We start from the raw sequence: 22,498 nt of genomic DNA on the forward strand, positions 1-22,498 counted from the left end.
ATAGTTTTTGCAAAGCCAGTGACTTTGTAGCAAACATCAGGGCCCAAAGTACAGGATAATCGAATAGATTATCCATAATAATCTGCGACGAAGAAGTCACAAAACTCACTGGTATTGACAAAGCTGTAATATAATGGTTGATAAAATATTGATGTCGTGAAATGTTTTACGAAGGGAATAAATTACAATAAATATTTCGATGTCATTGATTCACTTGAAAGGGGAAACTGTTTTCTTAAAAGAAAAGTTCCTCCCAGACACTTTGAACATAAAATTTGCCTTTAACTCATACAACTAGCCCTCTAGGCCTTTTCAGGAGATGTATTGGATCCAAGCAAACAAATTCTTTGCTTAGCCCTTGTCCATTGTTTTGGTAAGGGCGTGACCTGCTTCAATGATACAGATATGCAGTTCCTGAACCTGTCCTTAAAACGTAATTAGGAACACCAAGTTAGAATAATTCATATTTAATACCTTGGAAGCTACTACAAGGATAATTTGAAATTGCTGTTTCAGAAAACAGAAATTATGCATACTCACTGAGAAGGTTGACCTCACAAAAGCGCTGTTTTTTCCGCTCAAGTTAGCATATCTGTCTTCAGGCTCCTGTGACAAGACCGTTTGACTCTTTTCATTGCACTGCCCTATGTGACCTTAGGAATGGAAGACTGAACATATTGATCAGGAATAAATCAACATGTTGCTTTACAAAATTATAGAAGGGCCTCTTAAGAATTGTCAAGCATATTCAGTTCGACTAAGTATTCTATTTAGAGTTAGATTTCTACAGTTCGCGCAAGTTTTATCGAAAAAATCCAGCACATTGTTGCTTGACCAATTTCCTTTTGCCTATCAAGCAGATAAGGTACCTAATTCACTAATGATAAGCAAAGTGCCTTGCTAAAGTACGCCATACTTTATCCCAAGCGCAAGTATAAAGTCGAATGTTCCTCGCCATTGTACCAATATTCATGTCCGTTATTTCGATGAAAATAGGTGAGACGGCGAAAATTATTACCAAACAGCTCAATTATTTAATCACCTCACTAAAAGGTCTTTTCCAAGTCACATTGCGCCATAGGTTCAAATTTTGTGAAGATTAAACTTTCATAAAGCAAATTTCCTTACTATTACACGATACAGAGATTTCACGAAAAGTGCAAAAATCTTGCAGCCACATATTTCGGCGATATTGCTCTATACCATATGGCTTCAAATAGCAAAACCCGTCCCATTATTCTCTGCGTGTACACTTTCTGACAGCGTATTGTAAAGAACAGTACGCATGCAAACGAATTCACACGTAATGCACAAGAATTTCAATAAAATTTTTAGGATAGAATGTACCTCTGGTCATGTATTTAGACTCTCCATTTTTCCAAAGCGTATCTAATCTACACACTCGTAGGGGCTGTATTTAAAGCTCTTTCAGTAAGAATACATACACCATCGTAGTTACTCCGAAGACAAAATTTATATTTTTCCCAGTAGAGTTGACACAAGGTTGGCGGCCGTTTTCAATTTTAAGTGAAGTTTAAGAAAAGGTTGAAGTCATTCACTTTCGAGGCGCCTACTACCTAAACTGACACTCTGATATCAAATTTTACAAAGGCCTCGCTGCCCCTGGAGCTGTAGTGCATAAAGTCACAACATTTGTGGAGACGCCCTTTTGTCATGCTAATGACTAAAGAATACCCTTTCGTCAGAAACGGTCAGGTCGTGTCATCGCCCGAAGCTCTCGTTAATGTAGATAAAGGGCCAGGATTGGTTGGACTTCCAATACGTGAGACTGCAAATATCATTTGTCACCTCAATTGCGTCGTCTCATTATGCTATTAACTTGTTTCTTGATCGATAAGCAGGGACATGGGAAACAGCATCCCTTGGTATTTGGAAGGTCATGCTTCAAAATTGATTAAGTAATATGATTTGTTTCTGTAAGGGACTGATCATTTTCTTGTCATTTTGTCATTTCTACCACTTTTCAGTGTGTAACTGTGTCCTGAGAAATTGTCACGGCATTTGCCCATTGAAAGCGGTTCGTTTCCGCTAAACTTCATCGACAACTTGCCTCCCTAGTATAGACATATTAACGTGAAGAGGAAAGTAACACTGTATAGTGTTTGTGGTAGCAGACTAGCTACTCTTTCGGTCACAATTCTGTTCCCTTTTTTATAAGGAGAGAGTTGAATACAAACGACATATATACTGTGCAGACGTCAGATCATTGAATGCTTGTCACGTACTGATTGGGTCATGTTGAGTAAGCAGCTTTGTTTGAGCTTTCAACAGAATGATTCATCACAGGTCGTTTCTATTTAGTTATTCTGTGCCTAGGCGTGGACCTGTCTGGTCGGATTCAATACATAGTCTGAAACTACCTGGTAGTTATTGTTTGCGATCAGTTGAGGTCAACTCTAGTGAGAGAGTATAGTGCGGTTCCGTTTGCTAATTCGTAACATCGTCTATCACTAGGGACAACGTTTGGTTTTCTATGACCATAATATAGCTCACGAGAACTTGGCACGGTGATACCAGTTTCTCCTCATTCATCTCTTTATAGAAGATGGCATGTGGCAGGAGCTCACATCGACAATGCTTTATGGTGATGGGTGCTTGACAGACATGTTATTGTGATTGTGGTTGTATGTATACACATCTAGCTTTCTACAACGAAGATGTTCATTTAAAATAGTGAACATTTCTAATTCGATGGAATCGGGTCAACTACTAGAATTATTAGCTACGTTCTTTCTTAATTAGATAACAATTCATCACATATTCGCATTTCTTATTAACGGTGGCCATTTTCATCTGTGTATGATACCTTAATAAAGCTAACTTCAAGGAATGTTTTTTTATGTACGCGACTTTGTACATTTCAGTTGGTAAGAAACAAGTGAGAAGTCAAATGATAAAATGTTGAATTCGTAACACTTCATTTACAGATAATAGTTTTCAGTTCTGCAAATTTTTATTCCTGAGTAAAAAAAGAGTCGTAACGATTAGACAAAAATCGATGGACAGAAAAACACACGCCTTCCATAAGGGCGATGGCAGGTCATTCTTTTGTTCGAGTACTTATTGGAATCTGGAAGTCCTTATTCAAAGTTTAGATGAATGAGTCTTATCTAACAAAGCATCAAATAAAAATAGATTTCTACATTCCTTCTGATCTAGTGTCGGCGAGCTGTACAGATGAACAAATACAATGAAATGAACAGTTTCTTAGAGCTGTCCTTGTAGGTCTGAATAGTAAGTTGCTTGGGACGGCGAGGGCTTGGCTTGGCTTTGTTTCGCAATCATGAATAACACGACCTTGGTTGTGTTGAAGGTGAAAGACTTAACGCATGCGCTTTCTGTATAACTGTAGAGAACTAGAAAGATATTTCAGGTGCTGGTAATTTTATTTCTTTAAAACCATTCTGGGCTACTGTTGCAGATCATGTCATAAATGTACATTTGTTAAACAAGAAAGTCAAATGTACATGTTAAGTTAAACGCACCTTCATAAGTGTCTCAAGTAATGTACCAGATAATCTTGTACATTTATACGCAAATACAAATTTGAAAAAACTGCCATACCTATGTGCATTGAACTTTACTCAAGCATGTATTCATAGGCGTATACGTTAATTTGGGAAATAGTTCATTTCATCGACCTTGCATTGTCATGTTGACAGAGGTACTTTATTTTCCTTTGAAGTCACAGTCTTTGAAACGTTGTAAGGACATTGTACTTTTTTCAAAACGACCTTTGGTGAACTTTGACCCAGGTTTTGAACTTTATCCTACGGTTTCCATGTATGAGTCCTACTTCATAACAAGATAGGGCTATACCTTGCTTACAGGGTTGTGTATGTGTCCTTTCTGAAATTTCGTTCGCAGTATTCTGAACCTTTATACAGAATGGAAATTGGGTGAAAAGTGACAAATAAGGTAGCTTGTACTAGCTTTAGTCTAAATGTTTCGTTCTCTGTAAATTTTATGAGAAGAGAGTAGTTGGGAGACTAACTGCTAAAGCATGTTATTTTAATACGACTCAGCAGTGGGGAGAAATATCAGTTTGGAGATAAATACACCAATAAGCAAAAAGAGAAACAGTGATAAATTTATGACATTAGGACAGATTCTATAAAAGTTTTGAACACTGCTTCTATTATTATTATCAGACCATTTATCAATGCTGCTTTTAACTTACTTTAAATTTGTTTAACGCTATTGTGGTACATCGCATATTATTTTTCTGCTATTAACTGATTTATGGCAAATTTTAGGATGACTTAAAATAAATTATTATGCAATATTTTTTACATATAATGATAACAACGGTCCTAAGCCTAAATATAAAGCTACTACTATACTGCAATATTTGAAGAGCCAATATCTACAGTCAAATGTCCTTTCAACATGAACATTTAGAGGTTATTTCTGTATCTTTGAACATCAAATATAATTCCGTATGTTTATTTTTTACGGCGTGTATTGACAAACTATAATGCAAGGTCCAATACTGCTTCAATATAATTGTACATGTTACAAAGAGAACTCAAATATCACCGAACTCTTCAAACGTTACTCCAAATATTGCTGCTAGTAGACGAGGAGATCGTAATATCTTCTTTGTCATGTACTACCGAGGAGGTAATAAACTATTTTTGGTCCAGGTAGGCGAGACCGACGCACGACCCGGAAGAGTTTGTCGTCCCTGCTGGGCAACGATAACAACGCTTGCTTACATGTCAACTGACCGTATTTGAACCGTTGCTAACGTACATCACTCATGGACTATGTGACGTACTGAAGCTGAAGTTTTGGTGTTATGGCGTACTTACATTTCATAAGAGATACAAGTGGTTTCGGAAGTTCACCTCCCATTTCACATACGACATGCTTTGAAACGGTTTAGCGCATGCGTATGCACCGAAATCATTTAGCGCAGAAACCAAAGGAGTGGCCACAGTAAAACATATTGTTTTGTAATCACGCCATGAAACTACCAAGATAACTGTTTTTTTCACGGATAGAAGGTGACCAGTCACAGCTATATAGGTAAGTTTATTCAGAGTCATAACGGGAATATTTCTAATCTACCTTAACGACAAGGAAATAATCATTCGAATCTTGTTGGTTCACATAAGCTTTTAAATATTATCTGATAACCAAAAGACCATGTGAGTTATTTTTTATTATCTAGGAATGTCTAGCAAGTTTTGAATGTTCACTACGTCTGGTCATGGTTTTAAATACATACAAACGGTGATAACGTGCGTGGTGCAGGTAACGCTGCTTTAGAATTTAAATTATCGCTCCAAGGGTAAGATTGTCATTCTTTTAAAAACAGCACCCCTTATTTGAAACACGTGATTTTCTTGCCATTACGTGAAGACAGGAACATTTTTAATTGAAGTTTCCTTTAAGCAAAAACATAATTAAAGACTAGAAGCGGTAAGTGTCTCTTGTTGCTACTGATTTCAGGTTACTCCTTGAAAAGCTATGTGTACGCATATCAGACCATTTTGTTCCAGACGAATCCTGATCTGGTTTAGTAAGCAGTGCAAGCGGGTAAAACTTCAAAATAACCTGAGAATTTAGATCAGCTGGTCAGTACCAGTGACAGGCTATTAGCTACTGAAAGGGGAATGCTTAGACGTAAAGGGATGGGTAGTTGTTTGGTCCTACATTTGTAGGGGTTTATTTGAAAGCTCTTGGACAAAGAGAAATTCTCACCGTCTCATTTTTTTAGAAAATCGAAAATTCGATTTTTCTCGATTGAGTTAAAACTGAGATGGTGGCCATATGAGGAGTTGGTTGCAACAGTATAGACATGCATTAGAAATTAACGTTCTCCTGAAAAGACGTATTCTATTGGAGCTTACCGAGCAGGATACACTCTTTAAGGATCTGATAGTAAATCTCTGATAGATATGTACAGTGTTCACCAAAATAACCCTTTATTGATATTTAGTGCAAGGCCTCATTGTCTTGGATGATGTAACTCGACGTGTACTCTTAGCAATTTTCCTGTTTTGGGATTTCACAAATTCATCGCCGTAAAAGGCGACACGCCTTATTCACAAGAACAGCGGCCTAAGCGTTACTACAGACCAGACAGAATACTGTCATCCTCGTGAGACAACACTTTGGGAAACTTGGCTTGTTGGTAGACTAATACAATTATAGAACTGGATAAGGTTTTGTTAAGAGGTCCTGCTTCAGGATATCATTTACCTAAGAACAAGAACAAGCTAAATTCTTAAATGCACAGTCGTGTTTGAAGTAAACATCACTTGGAGGAGACCCTTGCCACTATCACAAAAAAGTGAAAAGTAAAATCGATTTGGGTTTCCTGTGCTAGTTTGTTCCATGCATTAGTCAATAGGTCGTTAAAAATGCGGACGCTCATTGCCCATACCGTGGCCATTCACAGCAGGGTTGCAGGTTGACAAAGTGTCCACTACTCCGTTCAGTGTTTTGACCTTCATTGTTTGAGTGTGAAAAATATCAAGATTTGGTGCAGTTTCGGTGTAATTTTCACATGATGCTCCAGTTTACCAGTAAATATCGACAAAATGACCAGCATCAGCACTGGTGTCATCTTATAAAATTAACGATGCCGCAATGACTCACAATAACGTTGAAAATTAAAATTCACCTTCATTTTATTGACTGTATGAGCAACAATTTCAACTGACTTCCATGTGACCTTGGGAATATTATTTTACAGTTGGTCGCTCAGCATTGTGCTCACTATATAAAGATTGATTGTGTTGTTTTCAGCCTTACTCAAGCACGGAAAGGCTTTTAACTCTTAGTGAAAAGAAGAAAGATAGCTGGGTTACCGGATAGGTCAGCTGAACTTCCATCTTTAAGGTTGACTCTGTTGAAAGAGTTGATTACCATGGAGACGGGTATAGTTTCGCATCAATCTCCATGAAGCTAGGGAGTTGTAAGAATTAGGAAAATAGTACAAAGCTAGGGGTCCATGAGACAAATCCATTTTAGTATGTTTAATTGAGTGTGTACACATCACAAATTATTGCCATCCTACAATAATTCCTGTGTAGCAGGTGTCAGATGGTCGCGTAACAATTCAAAAGCCAGAGTCACAATACTATAATTCAGGTAAATGAGCGACGTAGACTTTTGCTCAAACTTTCTACAATGACACTTTCAACCGTTCGCTTACCAAATGATGAAAAAAATAACGGGCAACAGTGCAAAGTTGGCACTACATAATGAAATTACTTTACATTTATGTTTATTTCAATTTTAATATAACCACCATCTCAGTGTTAACTCAATGGAGATATAAATTTTTCGATTATTGAAAGAAATAAGACAGTAAATATTCTCTTTGTCCAAGAGCTTTACAATAAACGGAGTATCTGTCACTGAGGTGCCTTCTTCCTCAGTGTATGAAGGACAATTACTTCAATTGATAAAAAAACAATTATATCATACCAGTATATTGATGGTGCAAATACAGCGACCTGATGGGTCGAGACGCGAAAGGAACCGTGGTATATTGGCGATATACCACGGCAGGCATGCGCACTAGCTCTCGGTTTGAGGAAAAGTCCTTTTATGACGTTCCATGCCAGAATTTCAATATACTGTTATGATATAATAGCAATAAATCACACCCAGCGACGGTACACCACTCGATTTTGACCATTTCACTTCATATATGCACTTGCTATCGCTCGTGCATATATGTCATGAACTGGTCAAAATCTCGTGGTATACCATCGCTGGGTGTGCTTTATTGCTTATATATCTAAGACCGAGACAAAGATCCAACCTTTACAAAGGGTGTATTTTGAATAATATCATCATATAATTAACCATACTCCGTTTGAATAGAGGGATAGCTTAGATCGTGAAAAACTGTATCTTGATTTCATGTATATACTACATACATTATTACTATTTGACATATAATCATGTTTCAAAAGCTTTTACGTCTGCAATGAAGATTTTCGTAATGAGGAGAAGACAATGTAAGACAATGAGAAGTAGATAAAAAATCATATGTAGACAAATTAGCAATACGCATTGGGTGAATCTTTATGCCGAAAACAAATGTTTCGTTCACCCTAGTATAATTGTTTTTTGTTTCTCTTTTAACCATTCACCACTTTGCTGTTTTCAGGGTCGCTATCTCTCGAAGTAATAAGATGATGGCACGCAGACAGGTTTTATTCCTAGCAATGACAACTCTTTTCAGCTTTGGTATCGGATATATGTTGGCTCACCTAAGAGTGCATGACAATCCCATCGCCATGCAATCCCAAGATAGTGACAGTGCTCATATGTGTTCTGATATATTGAAAAAGGCTGAGACATGCCAAAGGTGGGTCATAGAATTTTTGGAAAAGTCACTCAGGAAAGACATTAACAGCTTACGTGAACAAGCAGGGAATATTAATATGCAGGGAGTCCTGGAGTAAGTGGACTATTAAATAAATTGTTGCAAGTATCAAAAATGAAATTTGTTTTTTCTGTGGTCGTCAATTTCTATTTTGCTTTCTGTAACTCTGGAAACTTTCTTCTGTTCCGATCATAGACCCTCTACATAAACTGCGACTGAATATCTGCAATGCACTGTACGGCCAAAGTGCTTGCTCAGGTTGGCACACACTACTACGGCCGGGCAACGACTGTACTGTTATGTAGTCAGATAGAACTGCTACCACATAACCATAAACAGTGAAATTAAAATTCTTCGGGAAGTCCGTCGAGTATGTCTATGCGGTTGAGGAGAATGCCAACTATCATAAAGACAAAATAATTGAAAGGAATCAAATGAATTGGTTGTCACAAAGTGATCTTTATCCATCTTTTCCTACGACAATGGTACGTGCAGTGAATGGTAAAACATTTGGTGTTAGTGGTCTCAGGTATACCACACCCCACTGCAGCAATGCCTTCGGTCAGTCTCTTCTAGCTCTGCATGTATCGTTGCAATACATATGCAACCGTGAGTTGTTGTCCGGCTTGACATAAATAAGAGCAGCAACACACGGTTCAGAAAATTCGAGGACCCTGTTTTATTATTTTTTTTTAATTTTTCATTATTATTATTATTATTTGTACATGCTGACTCCGAGTATTTGTATTTCGTATTCCAGTGCGCCTTGTGTTCTGTGCTTTCTAGCTTTCCAACTGTTTTCACGGAAGGATGTCCGGAACAAACACACGGTTTTTCATGAATAAAGCAACAGATCATAACAAATTTTGTGTTCATTGTTCAATCAGGTTTCAAGCAGAGCCGAATGGCAAACCAGCAACAGAGACAGACACAGTGTAAGTATCCTTTGGCAATGACTAAAACACTGCATGCAAAAATGGAAGTGGTCAGGTTTATATTAATCAAATGTGAACGTTTAACGTAGAAAGTTCCTCAGGGGAGATATTCAGACTAAAATTTTTAACATTTCTTTTCTGAGCTACCACTTCATTGGCTTAATTTACAGCTCCTGCACGATGTTTTTACATTAACACAGGGGTGGAGTCCATTTTGAATTTCAAATATCGGTAAATGTCAGATAATTTGTTTATCTAGTACCAAACTTTGCACGTTGACCCCTGATTTTTAAACTTGATTTGGTAAGACAATGGTTGAAGATTTCATTGAGTGAACTATGAGCCAAAATAATGTCTTTCGCTTCCGAGGCACTACCTTCATCGCATCTGGCCAATACAGTACTAGTGCCGACGATAATTCAATTAAAAGTCTACTATCCGATCAAGCGAATCCAATAAACATAATTCGTGCTTTTCGACTTGATTTAATTTCATTTTAAGTCTGATATACCTTCGTAACAGTTTAAAATTAATACAAGCGTCCGTGTGATTGTATCCATGCGTCATTAGTCACCATCATTGTTGCATGGCAAGCTATTAGTTAAAGGAATCATACACAACAAACCTATTATCTGTCATGTAAATTCTTATATTCTGGTCAGTGTCACTTCTTATGTATTTAAGAAATGCATGAGGACAACATATTCGAAACACAAGACAATCCCAGTCTAACGTCAGCGAAGAATCTGCGAAACTAAAAAGCACATAATAGTGACGCGTTTGAGCAGTATGTGAATATGACAAGTTATTAATTGTAAATACCGGGGTTTGCCGAGATCTGTTTTTCATTTTTTCATTTTGTAATCATTATTTATTTATGTATGTTTCTAATTATTTATTGATATACTTATTCATTTATTTATGAATTCATTCATTTATTTATTTATCAATTTATCCACATAACGTATGTTCATACTGGTTAAAAGCTTATTGGTAGGGCAGTAATTTTCAAAGGGGTCAAATGATCATAAAAATACTGTATTAGGCAAATTCTCGCTGGAACAATGACAAAATCTCTCTCTCTCTCTCTCTCTCTCTCTCTCTCTCTCTCTCTCTCTCTCTCTCTCTCTCTCTCTCTCTCTCTCTCTCTCTCTCTCTCTCTCATATGGATTAAGACCAAGGAAAATATTGTTAGACTGCGGTGCCAACGTAGCTTCAACAGTCAATCTTTTCAGGGAAACGTACCCGGATGCAAAAGATTACATCATCCACTCATTTGAGATTGATGCAGGACTGGCACCATATTTTGCATATTATCAGGACAAAGGTCACACACTCCACTGCCCTGTCGGTGTTGCTGACAAGGACGGTAAGGCAATACACTTTCTTGCACGTCCATGCTTTCACTAAACGTAGGATTACATGTCAAACTTTTCTCTTCAAAATTAAAATTTACTTGCTCATCAGGCGGCCATCATTATTTACGACCTGGTGGGGGGGGGGTGGGGGGTGGGGGTTGGGGTTTGGGTTCGAGTGACCTTCCCGCTTCCAACCATGATCGAATTTAAGTAACCCCCTCTCTAACTCTGAAATTTTTAACGATCCCTCTACTTAGAAAAGTTAAAAACTAATTGATGTAGCTGTAGAATTTACGCAATACAGCAATAGTAAAGACCTTTCATATCCTGATCTACCCTGCTAGATTTTCATCTGTGTATCTCATAAAAAAGGTGAAACCATAAAAATGAAATTCAAGTGACAACAAAATACACGTTATAAGCGTTATCCAACTATATAGTATATTGTTTGATGGATATCATGATAGGGTTTTCACTAGCGTATCTGACTAGGCAGAATTTGAAAGTATAGGGGCAAATACGCGAGAGGCTGAGGGAGAAAGTATGGAAGGGGGCTGTCACCTATCTTCCAAGGAAATGTTTGAGAAATTGATGTGTTCAGTGGTGCAGTCTGCTGCAATCTGAGAGGTTTTTTTAATTTGTTTTTTAAGTAAAACTGTTAGAACACGCCAAGGGGGAAATCACGAGTGGGCGTTACCCCTAATATCAAATATTATAAGAAACTGATGTGTGTAATGGTTCAAGCTGAGAGGTGTTTCAATGTATTTTGCACTCTGTAAAACGTTTTCAAAATAATATTGAATACTACTACTTTAATTCAACTTTTGCATGGTCATTGTTTGAGTCACAATTTTCAACGACCAAACAATGACAATACATTTCGTTAAAAACAGTTTTCAGTTTGCCATATATTGAAGAATACGCAGGAATGGAAAACCTGTGTCTTCTTGAGTCATTGCTCACGCTGCCAACTTCTAAATTAATGAAGACCCTGAATATGGCATGGTTAAATGACAAAATGGTTATTCAACTGAAGTCAATTAAAACATATGTTTCTGTGATATAAAAGATGGATTCACAACAGTTCAAGTTGGGCCTTCCGAGGGGCAGAGCAAGAGAAAATTTTGATAAATTGATGTGTGCATTTGTGCAATCTGAGAGGTGTTTCAATTTATTTCGTACAAAATATTGAATGACCACCTTCTTCCTCCCCACATTTTGTTTGAGTCACCTCTCCCCCTCTTTCCTCCGACTACCAGGCCGTAACGGCTCCCTAAAGAGGGATTGATAGAAAATCATCGCAATCGCACTGTATGTTTCTCTACCAAGATGCCAACATAAGTTCTCGTTTGCTTGTTGTATAAATTTTACATCCAGTAGGATAGCATATCAAATTTGCCTGAAAGTCGCATTGTTGGGTCAAGTAGCTCTACTTTTTTGCTACTTTAACAATAACTATGTCGTTTACTTCCCTAGGCATGTTGAGATACACAGTATTCAGCTTGTAAACAGGCTGTACTTGTGTTGACTGCATTAAAGGTATACTGACACCTGTTCAAATTTTGCCATAGTTAACATGGAAAGAGAAAATCTAACCAATAACATATTTTAAGCGGGTGGATGCTTTTTAAAAACAGCGCCCTCACATGGGCATTTGAATACCAAGGAACGCCCCTTTGACTTTATATAGGCATATTAAATTACAGGTGACTGTAAACCTTTAATATTTTTATCAGTTTAAATCAAGTTAGGATCATTTTAATTAAAATGCCACCAAAAAGAGCGCACTATAGAAGTGTACGAGGTGTGTTTGTGACTTTAAGTAGTAGGTTCGTATGAACGCTGGGGCGATGTCGACATGAAACAAAAATACTGGGTAAATATCATAAAGTGCCGTAGCTACTGGGCCTTGAACTGTCTCGTAGCATCTCATAAACACTTAATAAACAGCAATCTAAAATTCTAAACGGTTAATCACATTCTGTCAAGCGTTTTACTTCAATGTGTAACTGCAGAACGAACGTGATGTTACAATGTAACCTCATAAAAAAAATTATGCGCAGAATTTCCAAATTTAAATATGTATCATACAAATGTAAAGATTAATATTCCCCTCTTGCTTAACAGATGACGTGAACAATCTTAGCTTCAGTAAAACTAAATGAACGTAGATACCAAATACCTTCATTCATGCTTTTCCCTTTCAGGTTACTATTTACCACCAGGGACAGCAAAATACATCGTGCCTCTGTACCTCTCTCTCTCTCTCTCTCTCTCTCTCTCTCTCTCTCTCTCCTCTCTCTCTCTCTCTCTCTCTCTCTCTCTCTCTCTGTTTTAGGGGTTGTCCAGATTGTCCTTTCTTGGTGATTAGATGGCTTTCCCTTTTCCTGGTGAATTATAAAGGCCCTGTTGAAATGTTGGTCTCTCCATTTTTTCCATTGCCCATACTAACAATATACACACAATATCCAACTAACTCCCTAACACTTTGGTGGAACAAGATACTACACTTATGTTATCAAAGTAAAGATATTAGTAACAGTTGTCACAGTAATTATCAACATCAATCGCAGGACTCTTCCAACTGTTTGCCCTTTGTATAATCACTATGTCAAAAGTCTGAGAATTTCAACATACCTCAGGAACAGGATTTACAATAGAAGTCGGCAGAAGGGAGAAATTGCACGGCTGGAAAGGTAATTTCATCTGCTGTAAAATCCCTAAGTTGCAAACAGATAGTGAATGATATAAAAAATATTGACTCTGAATGTCGGTCAACTAATAGCGTTTACAGAAATGTAAGACTCTGCAAATGACACAACAAAATCGCAGATGAATTTGGTGATTAAGTTCTGCAGTCACGCATTACATAAGTTCGCTATGCGGTGTCGCAGCGCTGGATTTTGTATTCATGGTAACAGCCAAGACCTGCCTGTAAAGGTCGGATACTTTCCTGACAATGAGACTCTCGTACACAAATTAGATAGCGATCTTTTTTGTGTACGAGAGTCTCATTGATCATGTTAGATAAAGCTCGGACTTAATTAATGAATGTAGTAAAGCTACGTTGTGAGACGGTCCCTGTATCATACAGTGACATTGAGCCTGAATGAGCGGTACATTTCTGTAGTGTTGTCCATGGAGTAGAGTACAATTAAAATATAGGATATTTTGGGGGATAATGATCATTGTTTTTTTATATATTTTTCATTTTACCTTTCCCCTACAAATTATGTGATCTACGATCTCTGGTAAACTGAGAGCTGTTTTTACCAGGTACAAATGTAATGTCATTGTTGGATTAATGAATATTGTTATCCAAACACTGGTCATGCAAAAAATGTAATAAAAATAACAGTGTTCAATGCCATTTTTAAACATTTTTACTCTGATAGTACAAAACAAACAGAACAACCTGTCGGATTGCACCAGATTGCATCAAATCACACATTATTTTTGTCAAGATTTTCGATACGACAAATGGGAACACCCCCTCTCGTGCTCTCTAAATCGAAAACACCTCACAGATTACACCAGACTGCACTATTTCACTCATCAAGGTTTCAAAATTTTCAGTGAAAGAGGGGGCCTCTCACGCTCTACCCCTCAGTCTCTCGCATGTTCTTCTCCCGTAGTGAAAACCCCGCCCTCAGGAGTAGAGTTAGATAGAAGAAGAAACATGTAACCAAGGCTTAGCACAAATTATAGCATTGCATACATAAACAATGGACCAAAGTTGCTGAGAATTCACCTATATCATGCCCAGTACAGTGCTAAAATAGTATTTCAGCACTATAGTGTAGTGCTTGTGCAGCTGAATAAAAAGGCATGCATATTGCAATAACCACTGTCAAAATTAGGGGTACTTCACATAATGTAGCTTAGATGTGATATGCTAGTTCAGCTCAATTTCTGGAAGCGGTGGTGGGCAAAAGACATTTTACAGTGGCCAATCTGGACGTTTTGTTGTCCTCCCAGTAGTTGAACTACTCAAACAAGGATAGGTAAAATGGCTGTCACTGGTCGTCTCAAGTTACAATAGCAAATAACCTTTGGCTTCTGTAGGAAAGCTTGGAGCCTGAGGCTAAGACTGTAATCTTTTGAGCTCACACAGGGCTGTGGTCATTGTCTTCAAAGACGCTGTGTTGACCTTTTGAACTGGATAAGGCATCGATTCAGCGGTTACGCCTTTGACACAAAATTTATGTCTCAAATTGTGTTTTTGTAAAACCCGTTCAGTGGTGAAGCCTTCAGGAGATTATCGTGGATGTCTTCTATACAATTTGATGGCTAAGCATTTGTTTGGGATTTTAAAAACGCATTTTTCGCGCTTAGAGTTCAGGACAATTCCACACTTTTTAGGGAAGATTTGATAGGCAGATGTGTAATCTAACTCATTATGGAAAAAGTGATTAAACTTTCCACCATTGATATTCTTTTACAACAGAATGAAATATACTGACTCGTATTTTCCGTTACTTGACACATTGCAACCTAAACCTAAATCAGTGTTCCACAATACCCTGATTTTCATTAAAGAGGGCCTTCACATTGAGTTTGTCTAGTATTTTCAAATTGATACTAATGTTCGGTTTTGTGTGAAGACCACAGCCCTACAGAATCACTGCCAAGGTGGGTAAATCCAGACATTGCTGATCAGATTTCTCCACCGAAATCACAGATGGGTAAGAAATGGACAGTAGTGACTCTAATGAGGGTGTTATAGGAACTCTTCGAAATGATAGCAGAAATGAAAGTAATTACTGTGCTCAGAAAGTAAATATGAAAACATTAATAATGTAGTGACTCTAATGAGGGTGTCTTAGGAATTCTTCAATATGACATAGAACATTAACAAGGACAATTCAATTGTGAAGAGGCACTATTGCAAGTCGTTTTGTTTTGTTTTGAAATATTTTTTAAAGACAGTGACGCCTTCTAATTTCTCCCCTAGTAAATTCATTCCCACTAAAATCCTCCTGCAAGTAAAACCTGGACACTCATCTCTTTCATCAGTAAGTTTGGAAGTCAATGTCCTAAGCGGCCTCTGATAAATTTTCCACTTCAATTTCTCATTCCGCTTGATGTAGATTGTACCTATAATATGACTGCTTTCTAGCTCACGTGTTCACACACGTGAGCTAATGTCATAGCTATATCCGTCTGTCTGTCCATGTGTGTGTAAGTGTGTATCTGTCTGTCTGTCTGTCTTTACACGATAACTCAAAATCGACTGTACATATTAAAGGCAGATTTGGTACACAGGTTCCGTATGCTACTCGCAAAAATTAATGAGATTATGATTATTGTGGCTTGCATATTAATGAAGTTATGACGTATCATTTTTTCATGTAATGGTTTCCTATGGAGACAGTAATGACAGTGTCGACATATATCAAGATATACTGCACAAAATTTCATAAACTTTTCACAGATGACAATCTCAGAACATTATGATAATACTGTGAGTGTCAATGTCATTTTGCATACTTAATAAACTTTTGTATGTAGTGACATAACTCTGATATTCCTGTACCAAATGTGATGATATATGTAACAGATATTGATCTGATATATATCTTATTGTATTAACAAGCATTGGGCAACGTCAAATTAATAAATAGCTAATTTGCATATTCATGAGGTTTTGAATTTAGTCATATAAATCGGAAATAACTGCACCAAATTTGATGAAATATGCTGCAGATACTGATGCGACAGATATCTAACTGTGGTGAAAAGCATTTAATAGTGTAAAGTTAATTAAGGGTTCAACTGCATATTTAATGTACTTTGTAATTAGGTATATAACTCTAAAATTACTGAACCAAATTTGGTTAGTACAGATATTGATCTGATAAATGTGTAATTGTGCTATGGAACAATGAGTAGTGTCAATTCAAATAAGAGTTCATTTTCATAATAAATGAACTTTGTCATTAGTAATATTACTCCAAAATTACAGCATTAAATTTGATGAAACGTACTACATGTGTTGATCTGATAGATATTTAATTGATCCATGAAGCATTGAGCAGTGCCAAGTTGATAAAAAGCTCATTTACATATTATATCCGAATAGTACGTGATCCTAATAATAACATGTAATTGAGGAAAACGTGTTTACACATATGGCATATCCAAGATCACGCAACTGGCAATTATAAGGATTTAACACTATTCTATATCACAAATGTTTCATTTTTACTAACTTTTGACAATCCATCATCATTCAAACATATACAGTTTACTCTCTTCACTATTCTCTTGTATGATGAGTGTTTACGAACATAAAGGCTAACAATATCAAGGAAAGTTAATTTAATGACAAAATGAACTGTTTCCGTGGAAATTTAAATGATAGGAAAAGCAAGCCTTGGAAGTGGATTTTGTCTGATTTAAAGCTTGTAAATGAGACTAGAAAATCGTAGAAATATTTTTTCGGACAATTTGTAGAAATAATCTCCATTTCCTATTTCAGAGAAAGATAATTTACGAGAACTGAATATTTTTCTTATTTAAAGCTTTACCATGTTAAGGCCCGCTGAACATATTTGTATCTGCAAATATTTTTATCTAAATATATTTACCATATAATTCACGACAGGAAATATGACCGCGTATAACGAGGAAGTATGGTTTCCAGGGAAAAAGACCTCTGGACGGGATATGCAGTGGGGAGGTGGAAGCCTTTTTGTCAGTGGAAAAGAACGCACTGCTAAAGACGGCGGTAGTAGAAGATTGTCTAGACATGACGTCATTCCTACGGTTGACCTGTCACAGTGGATACAACGAAACGTCGATAAAAACGACTATGTCATCTTTAAACTGGACGTTGAGGGCGCAGAGTACGGCATTTTGCGAAAAATGCTAAAAGATGGTACATTTGCATGGATTGACAAGTAGGTATTGTTGTATCAAAGTTCATTGTCCCTACCACCGCTCACACAGTATGGTTTTGTCTTTATCCATATGTCTACCTGTTTCTATGTATCCGTGCCTCTGTCTGTTGCTCTGTGACGTTGTCTGTCAGTCTGTCTTTATCTTTTTGCGTCTTTCTGTCTGTTTCTGTCGGCCGGTCTGGCTCTCCCATTCCTCTTTCCTGTCTATCTACCTCCCCAGCTCTCTCTCTCTCTCTCTCTCTCTCTCTCTCTCTCTCTCTCTCTCTCTCTCTCTCTCTCTCTCCGGCAGATCGGTAAAAAAGAAAAGCAATATCGAAAGTCTACGGTTAAGCCTTTATAGTAGTAGACTACCGGACTTGTCTCCTTTACCAAACTCAAGATACCCTATTTCGAGTCCATGTCTCTAAACTGGTGAATCCTCTTTGTAGTTGGACTGAGTGCAGTTTCGCTCTTACAAACTCAATATCGAAAGCAATTATAATTAAAAATGCCAGCGTCTTTCGTTAAATAATTGATACCATGTACATATCTTTGTCCTTTGCCAGATTTTATGGGGAATATCATTCCTGGCAGCCAACAGGCGAAAAAGCTGAAGAAAAGAAACGAATCGCTACCGCTGTGGCAAAGGAATTTACAGACATCATCACGTGGTCGGCAGAGACAAGAAAATTCAAAGACTTTGACACGGTGAACTTACCAAAGGTAAGTAATGGAAGTTTCCCTTTTCAATCACAACAGCCAATCTACATGGGTCAAGCATCCTGATAGCAGGGGTGACTTTAAAGGGATACAGTCGTCGGCATTGCGCTAAAAAGTCACTAGTGACCTCTAAGACCGATGCAAATAGTGTACGTTGGGCGATTGATGAAAGTTAAAACATGTCTGTTATAATGTACATAGTAAATTTAAATGTTGCAGTTTATGTTTATACGATGCATCTATATATAGTGCATGAAAGACATTGTTTGTAAACACGAAGGTCGTATATGCGCAGTTCTGACGACCGCCTTCCTTTAATCCCTATAGAGTTTTCACGGTTTTGTCGGAAGACCAATGGTGAGATTTCGTCAATTGGGCAAAAATCACAGGTCTTTACAAGTGTTCAATTGTCAATGAATAAATCGAATGTTCTACAATTTCTTTAAACTTCTTTGTAGAATGTGACTCCGGACAAATATTAGGGCTCTCAAACTTTTAAATTCTTTTCTGAACTTTCACTGATTGGACACATTTTGAAGCTTTTCCAGAAAGAAAATGTTTTTACCGTCTTAATTTTATAAAATCGAAATTTTTTTTATTTTTTCCTCTTAGAATTAGCATACGGATGTTGGCCATTTTGAACTTGAAATATCGGTAAAATATCAAAAATTTGTTTCTCCATTATCAAACTTTTAACGGTGACCCATGATTGTTACTATTAATTTGGTAAAATAATGGTTGAATTTTCTAATATAGAATGTTTACACAAACATTCTTTTGCTTAAATATTTAAAAAAGGTGTTTGTATAGAAAAATAAATATATGTCATTCTTATATCGAGCAAGCAAAATCACTTCGTCAAAATGCATCTGTATCGTAACAGAGTGGTTTGGCACACAGGCTGTCCTGCGAGGTAAGTACTGAAACTGATTGGCTTGTTCCATTTTAAGTCGTGCAAAGCAGGAAAACAATTATATTATATACCATGGTGTGGGAGTAACATTTCTTGTGGATTGTGTTTTTTCACAGATTTCGGATGACACGCCTGGTTCAGTAGGGCAAACGATCAACAGCTGTGACGTCATCGATGGGAAAACTGTCGTGTCCGTTGTTATAGAAGTTGGAATGAATGCAAAAAGAGCGCGAAAACTAATCGCAACAATAAAAGCATATCCCATTGATGTGCCCTTGACTTTATTTGTGTACGGTGACTTTGCCGAGGAATTCCCGGATCTAGTTAAAGAGTGGAGTACAAAGTATGAAATTGGAATTCGATGTGACGGACCGATGTCGAATGGTCACTGGGAAATACAGTACTCAAATGCCATAAGAGTTTCAATCGTCAGCGCCGAGAGGAGATTGTCTGACATTGGTCTCCAAGCTCACTATATTCTTCCGCCGGGTGTCAACAAAGTAGTTTCTGACGTTATTACAAAGAGAAAATTGCGATTGATACAACCCAGGACTACATTCCCGCCACAAGGTACATTTTTTATAATTAAACTTGTATATTCTTTAGCCATTCCGCTCATAATGACAAGAACGCCGATATCAAGTAAAGTATTAGTATCTGTTACTTATGTTTCATGCATCGTGCAATCTTCAAAAAGCAAACTTTTTCTTCTCTCTGAAGATTGTAGGATGCATTAAACTTGAGGTAGAACGCGCCTCGGGGACAGATATTTCTCAAATCTTTTCTGAGCAACCACTTTTTGAGGTGAATTTTAAAGATATTGGTGTTAGATAAATTTACACCGGCTTAGTTTTTCGAAAATCGAAAATTTCATTTTTTTCTCCAAAGAGTTAACAAAGGGATGGCGGCCATTTTGAATTTCAAATATTGGTAATTCTTGAGTAATTTGTTTCTCTAATTCCAAAATTTGCACGGTAACCCCGATTTTTTATTCTTGATTTTGAAAGAGAAGATTGAAATATAATATTCTTAGAGAAAAGTGTCAGCAAAAAATTTTCTTGGCACATACTATCTTTAGTAACAGATAATATTACTTTTTACTTGAAATAATTTGTATTATTATTCATAAGCGTCTACTTTTAGTATCGAGCACTGTAATATCCTAGGAGGACATCTGTATACTTCGATTATATAAATATATATATATATATATATATATATATATATATATATATATATATATATATATATATATTATCATCAGCAGAGCATATCATCAGCACTGCACATCATCAGCACAATGACAGAGCCGTTGCTAACGTAAACGTAATAATATTACATGTTTAATATATCATAATTCATATTGGCATTTGCATATTATTAATATTATTTCAAACAATACTACTGGGTTCATAAACATCTGACGCGTAATACTAACTCTCCATATTCTTTTCCTGTTTTTCCAGCTAAAAGTGGTAATCTTACATCAGAAAACTACCACAAGTTCCGAGATGTGGAGAAAGTTCCCAAGGCTTTAAAAATGATTCACGATGGATTGGCCAAGTCTGGAGGAATTTTAAGTCTGGACTCTGATTTCTCTGATAATTACATGATATCGGTTTTCTTGTTAGACTATCTTTACCAAAAATCAGGGCATGAAATTGTTGATTTCTCTAAATGTATTCGGTAGCGCTGCAGTGTTAATGACTGTCCCCATAATATGCACAGGCTACGAGGAATTTGTCTTACATATTTTAATATGTTAATGAACTTCATGAAGGTTGATATTTATGTCTATCGAGAATAATGATTTTGAATGTTTAGCATTTCCTTCTCACGTGATCAGTATTCCGTCTTATGGTTCTTTTGGCTATTTCGCTTTGGCATTTGTTGTACTTTCGAATTATGCTTTCGTATTTAATTTGACGCTGCATCCAACACAGCGTGTTTTGCTCAAAATCACTTTTTTTGCAAAATATTCGTTCCATTTCAATAACTTTTATAACCAAAAATTAAAATATTGGTTAGGTTTACCTTGAAGCTTGTTAAGCAGTCGTAACTTAACTTATGAAAATATATGCAAATCACCTATTTGAAGATTCCTCTCTGGCAGGGTCAAAATGTTCTAGACTTTCACATTATTTGCTTTAAGTGCTCTATAAGAAAACGTTTATTTTGTTTGGCAATAAAGATTTTACATGCTGAAAAAGAGGCATTTTGATTTAGCTCGTCATGTTTTTAACTACCCTTTTTGAGTGTCTGTCTTTCAACCCTTGCCATTTTAGAATGAGAATAGATAATGCAAAATAAAATAGTGGTTTTTTCTACACAAGCTCTTGCTTTAACTTAAATATTGCATTACATAAAATAGTATCAATTTTTGATTAGGATTAATTTTATCATTAATACCAAAATTTAAGCTTTTTACCTAAAATATACATCCACCTCATCCTTCGAGTAAACTATTACTACCATACTAAATTTTGGATTTTCTGCTTTCTGAAAATATAAAGTAGGAGGGGATGTCCTTGTCACCATAGATGAGAAATATTACTTTAACAAAACTGTGTTTGCAAGTGCAGCTGCACCTTAATAGGCTTTGCTGTTGTCAAGTTAAACTATTATAGTGTACATATTCCTTTGTTCAACTACAAAGCATAACATCACATATTTTACACAACGCATGCTGTTCACAATGCTACTTCATTTTTAGCTCACGTGTGTAAACACGTGGGCTATTGTCATAGCGATGTCTGTCTGTCTGTCCGTGTGTGTGTGTGTGTGTGTGTTAGTGTGTGTGTGTGTCTGTCTGTCTGTCTGTTTACACGATAACTCAAAAACGCATGAACGGATTCAAGTCAGATTTGGTACACAGGTACCATGTGCTACTTGCAAGAACTGATTAGATTTTGGTTAGTGTGCCTTGCATATTAATGAAGTTCTGCAATATCGTTTTTTTCCGTACAATGGTTTCCCTATCGAGACGGTAATGACAGTGTAGACATATATCAAGAAATACTGCACAAAATTTCATGAAACTTTCCACAGATGACAATCTAAGAACATTATGATGATACTGTGAGTGTCATGTCAATTATCTTCTCATTTGCATATTTAATGAACTTTTGTTATTAGTGAGATAACTCTGAAATTCCTGCACCAAACTTGATGATACTTGCAACAAATATTGATCTGATATATATCTAATTTTACTTAGAAGCATTAGGCAGTGTCAAGTTGATAAATAGCTCATGTGCATATTTTATGAAGGTTTGTAATTAGTCATATAACTCCGATATAACTTCACCAAATGTGAT

General features: G+C 36.6%; 1 protein-coding gene across 1 annotated transcript; it reads left to right on the forward strand.

Annotated features, from left to right (window-relative positions):
- The first annotated feature begins 4,705 nt into the window (after positions 1–4,705).
- LOC139127573 (uncharacterized) lies at positions 4,706–21,464 on the forward strand. Its single transcript, XM_070693477.1, has 8 exons — positions 4,706–5,052; positions 8,156–8,356; positions 9,262–9,309; positions 10,485–10,678; positions 17,275–17,569; positions 18,115–18,271; positions 19,298–19,751; positions 20,648–21,464. The coding sequence occupies exons 2-8, from the start codon at positions 8,181–8,183 to the stop codon at positions 20,869–20,871; spliced, it is 1,548 nt and encodes a 515-aa protein (XP_070549578.1). The 5' UTR covers positions 4,706–5,052; positions 8,156–8,180; the 3' UTR covers positions 20,872–21,464.
- Positions 21,465–22,498: the final 1,034 nt, after the last annotated feature.

Source organism: Ptychodera flava, unplaced genomic scaffold, assembly GCF_041260155.1.
Source record: "Ptychodera flava strain L36383 unplaced genomic scaffold, AS_Pfla_20210202 Scaffold_33__1_contigs__length_2856901_pilon, whole genome shotgun sequence".
NCBI lineage: Eukaryota > Metazoa > Hemichordata > Enteropneusta > Ptychoderidae > Ptychodera > Ptychodera flava.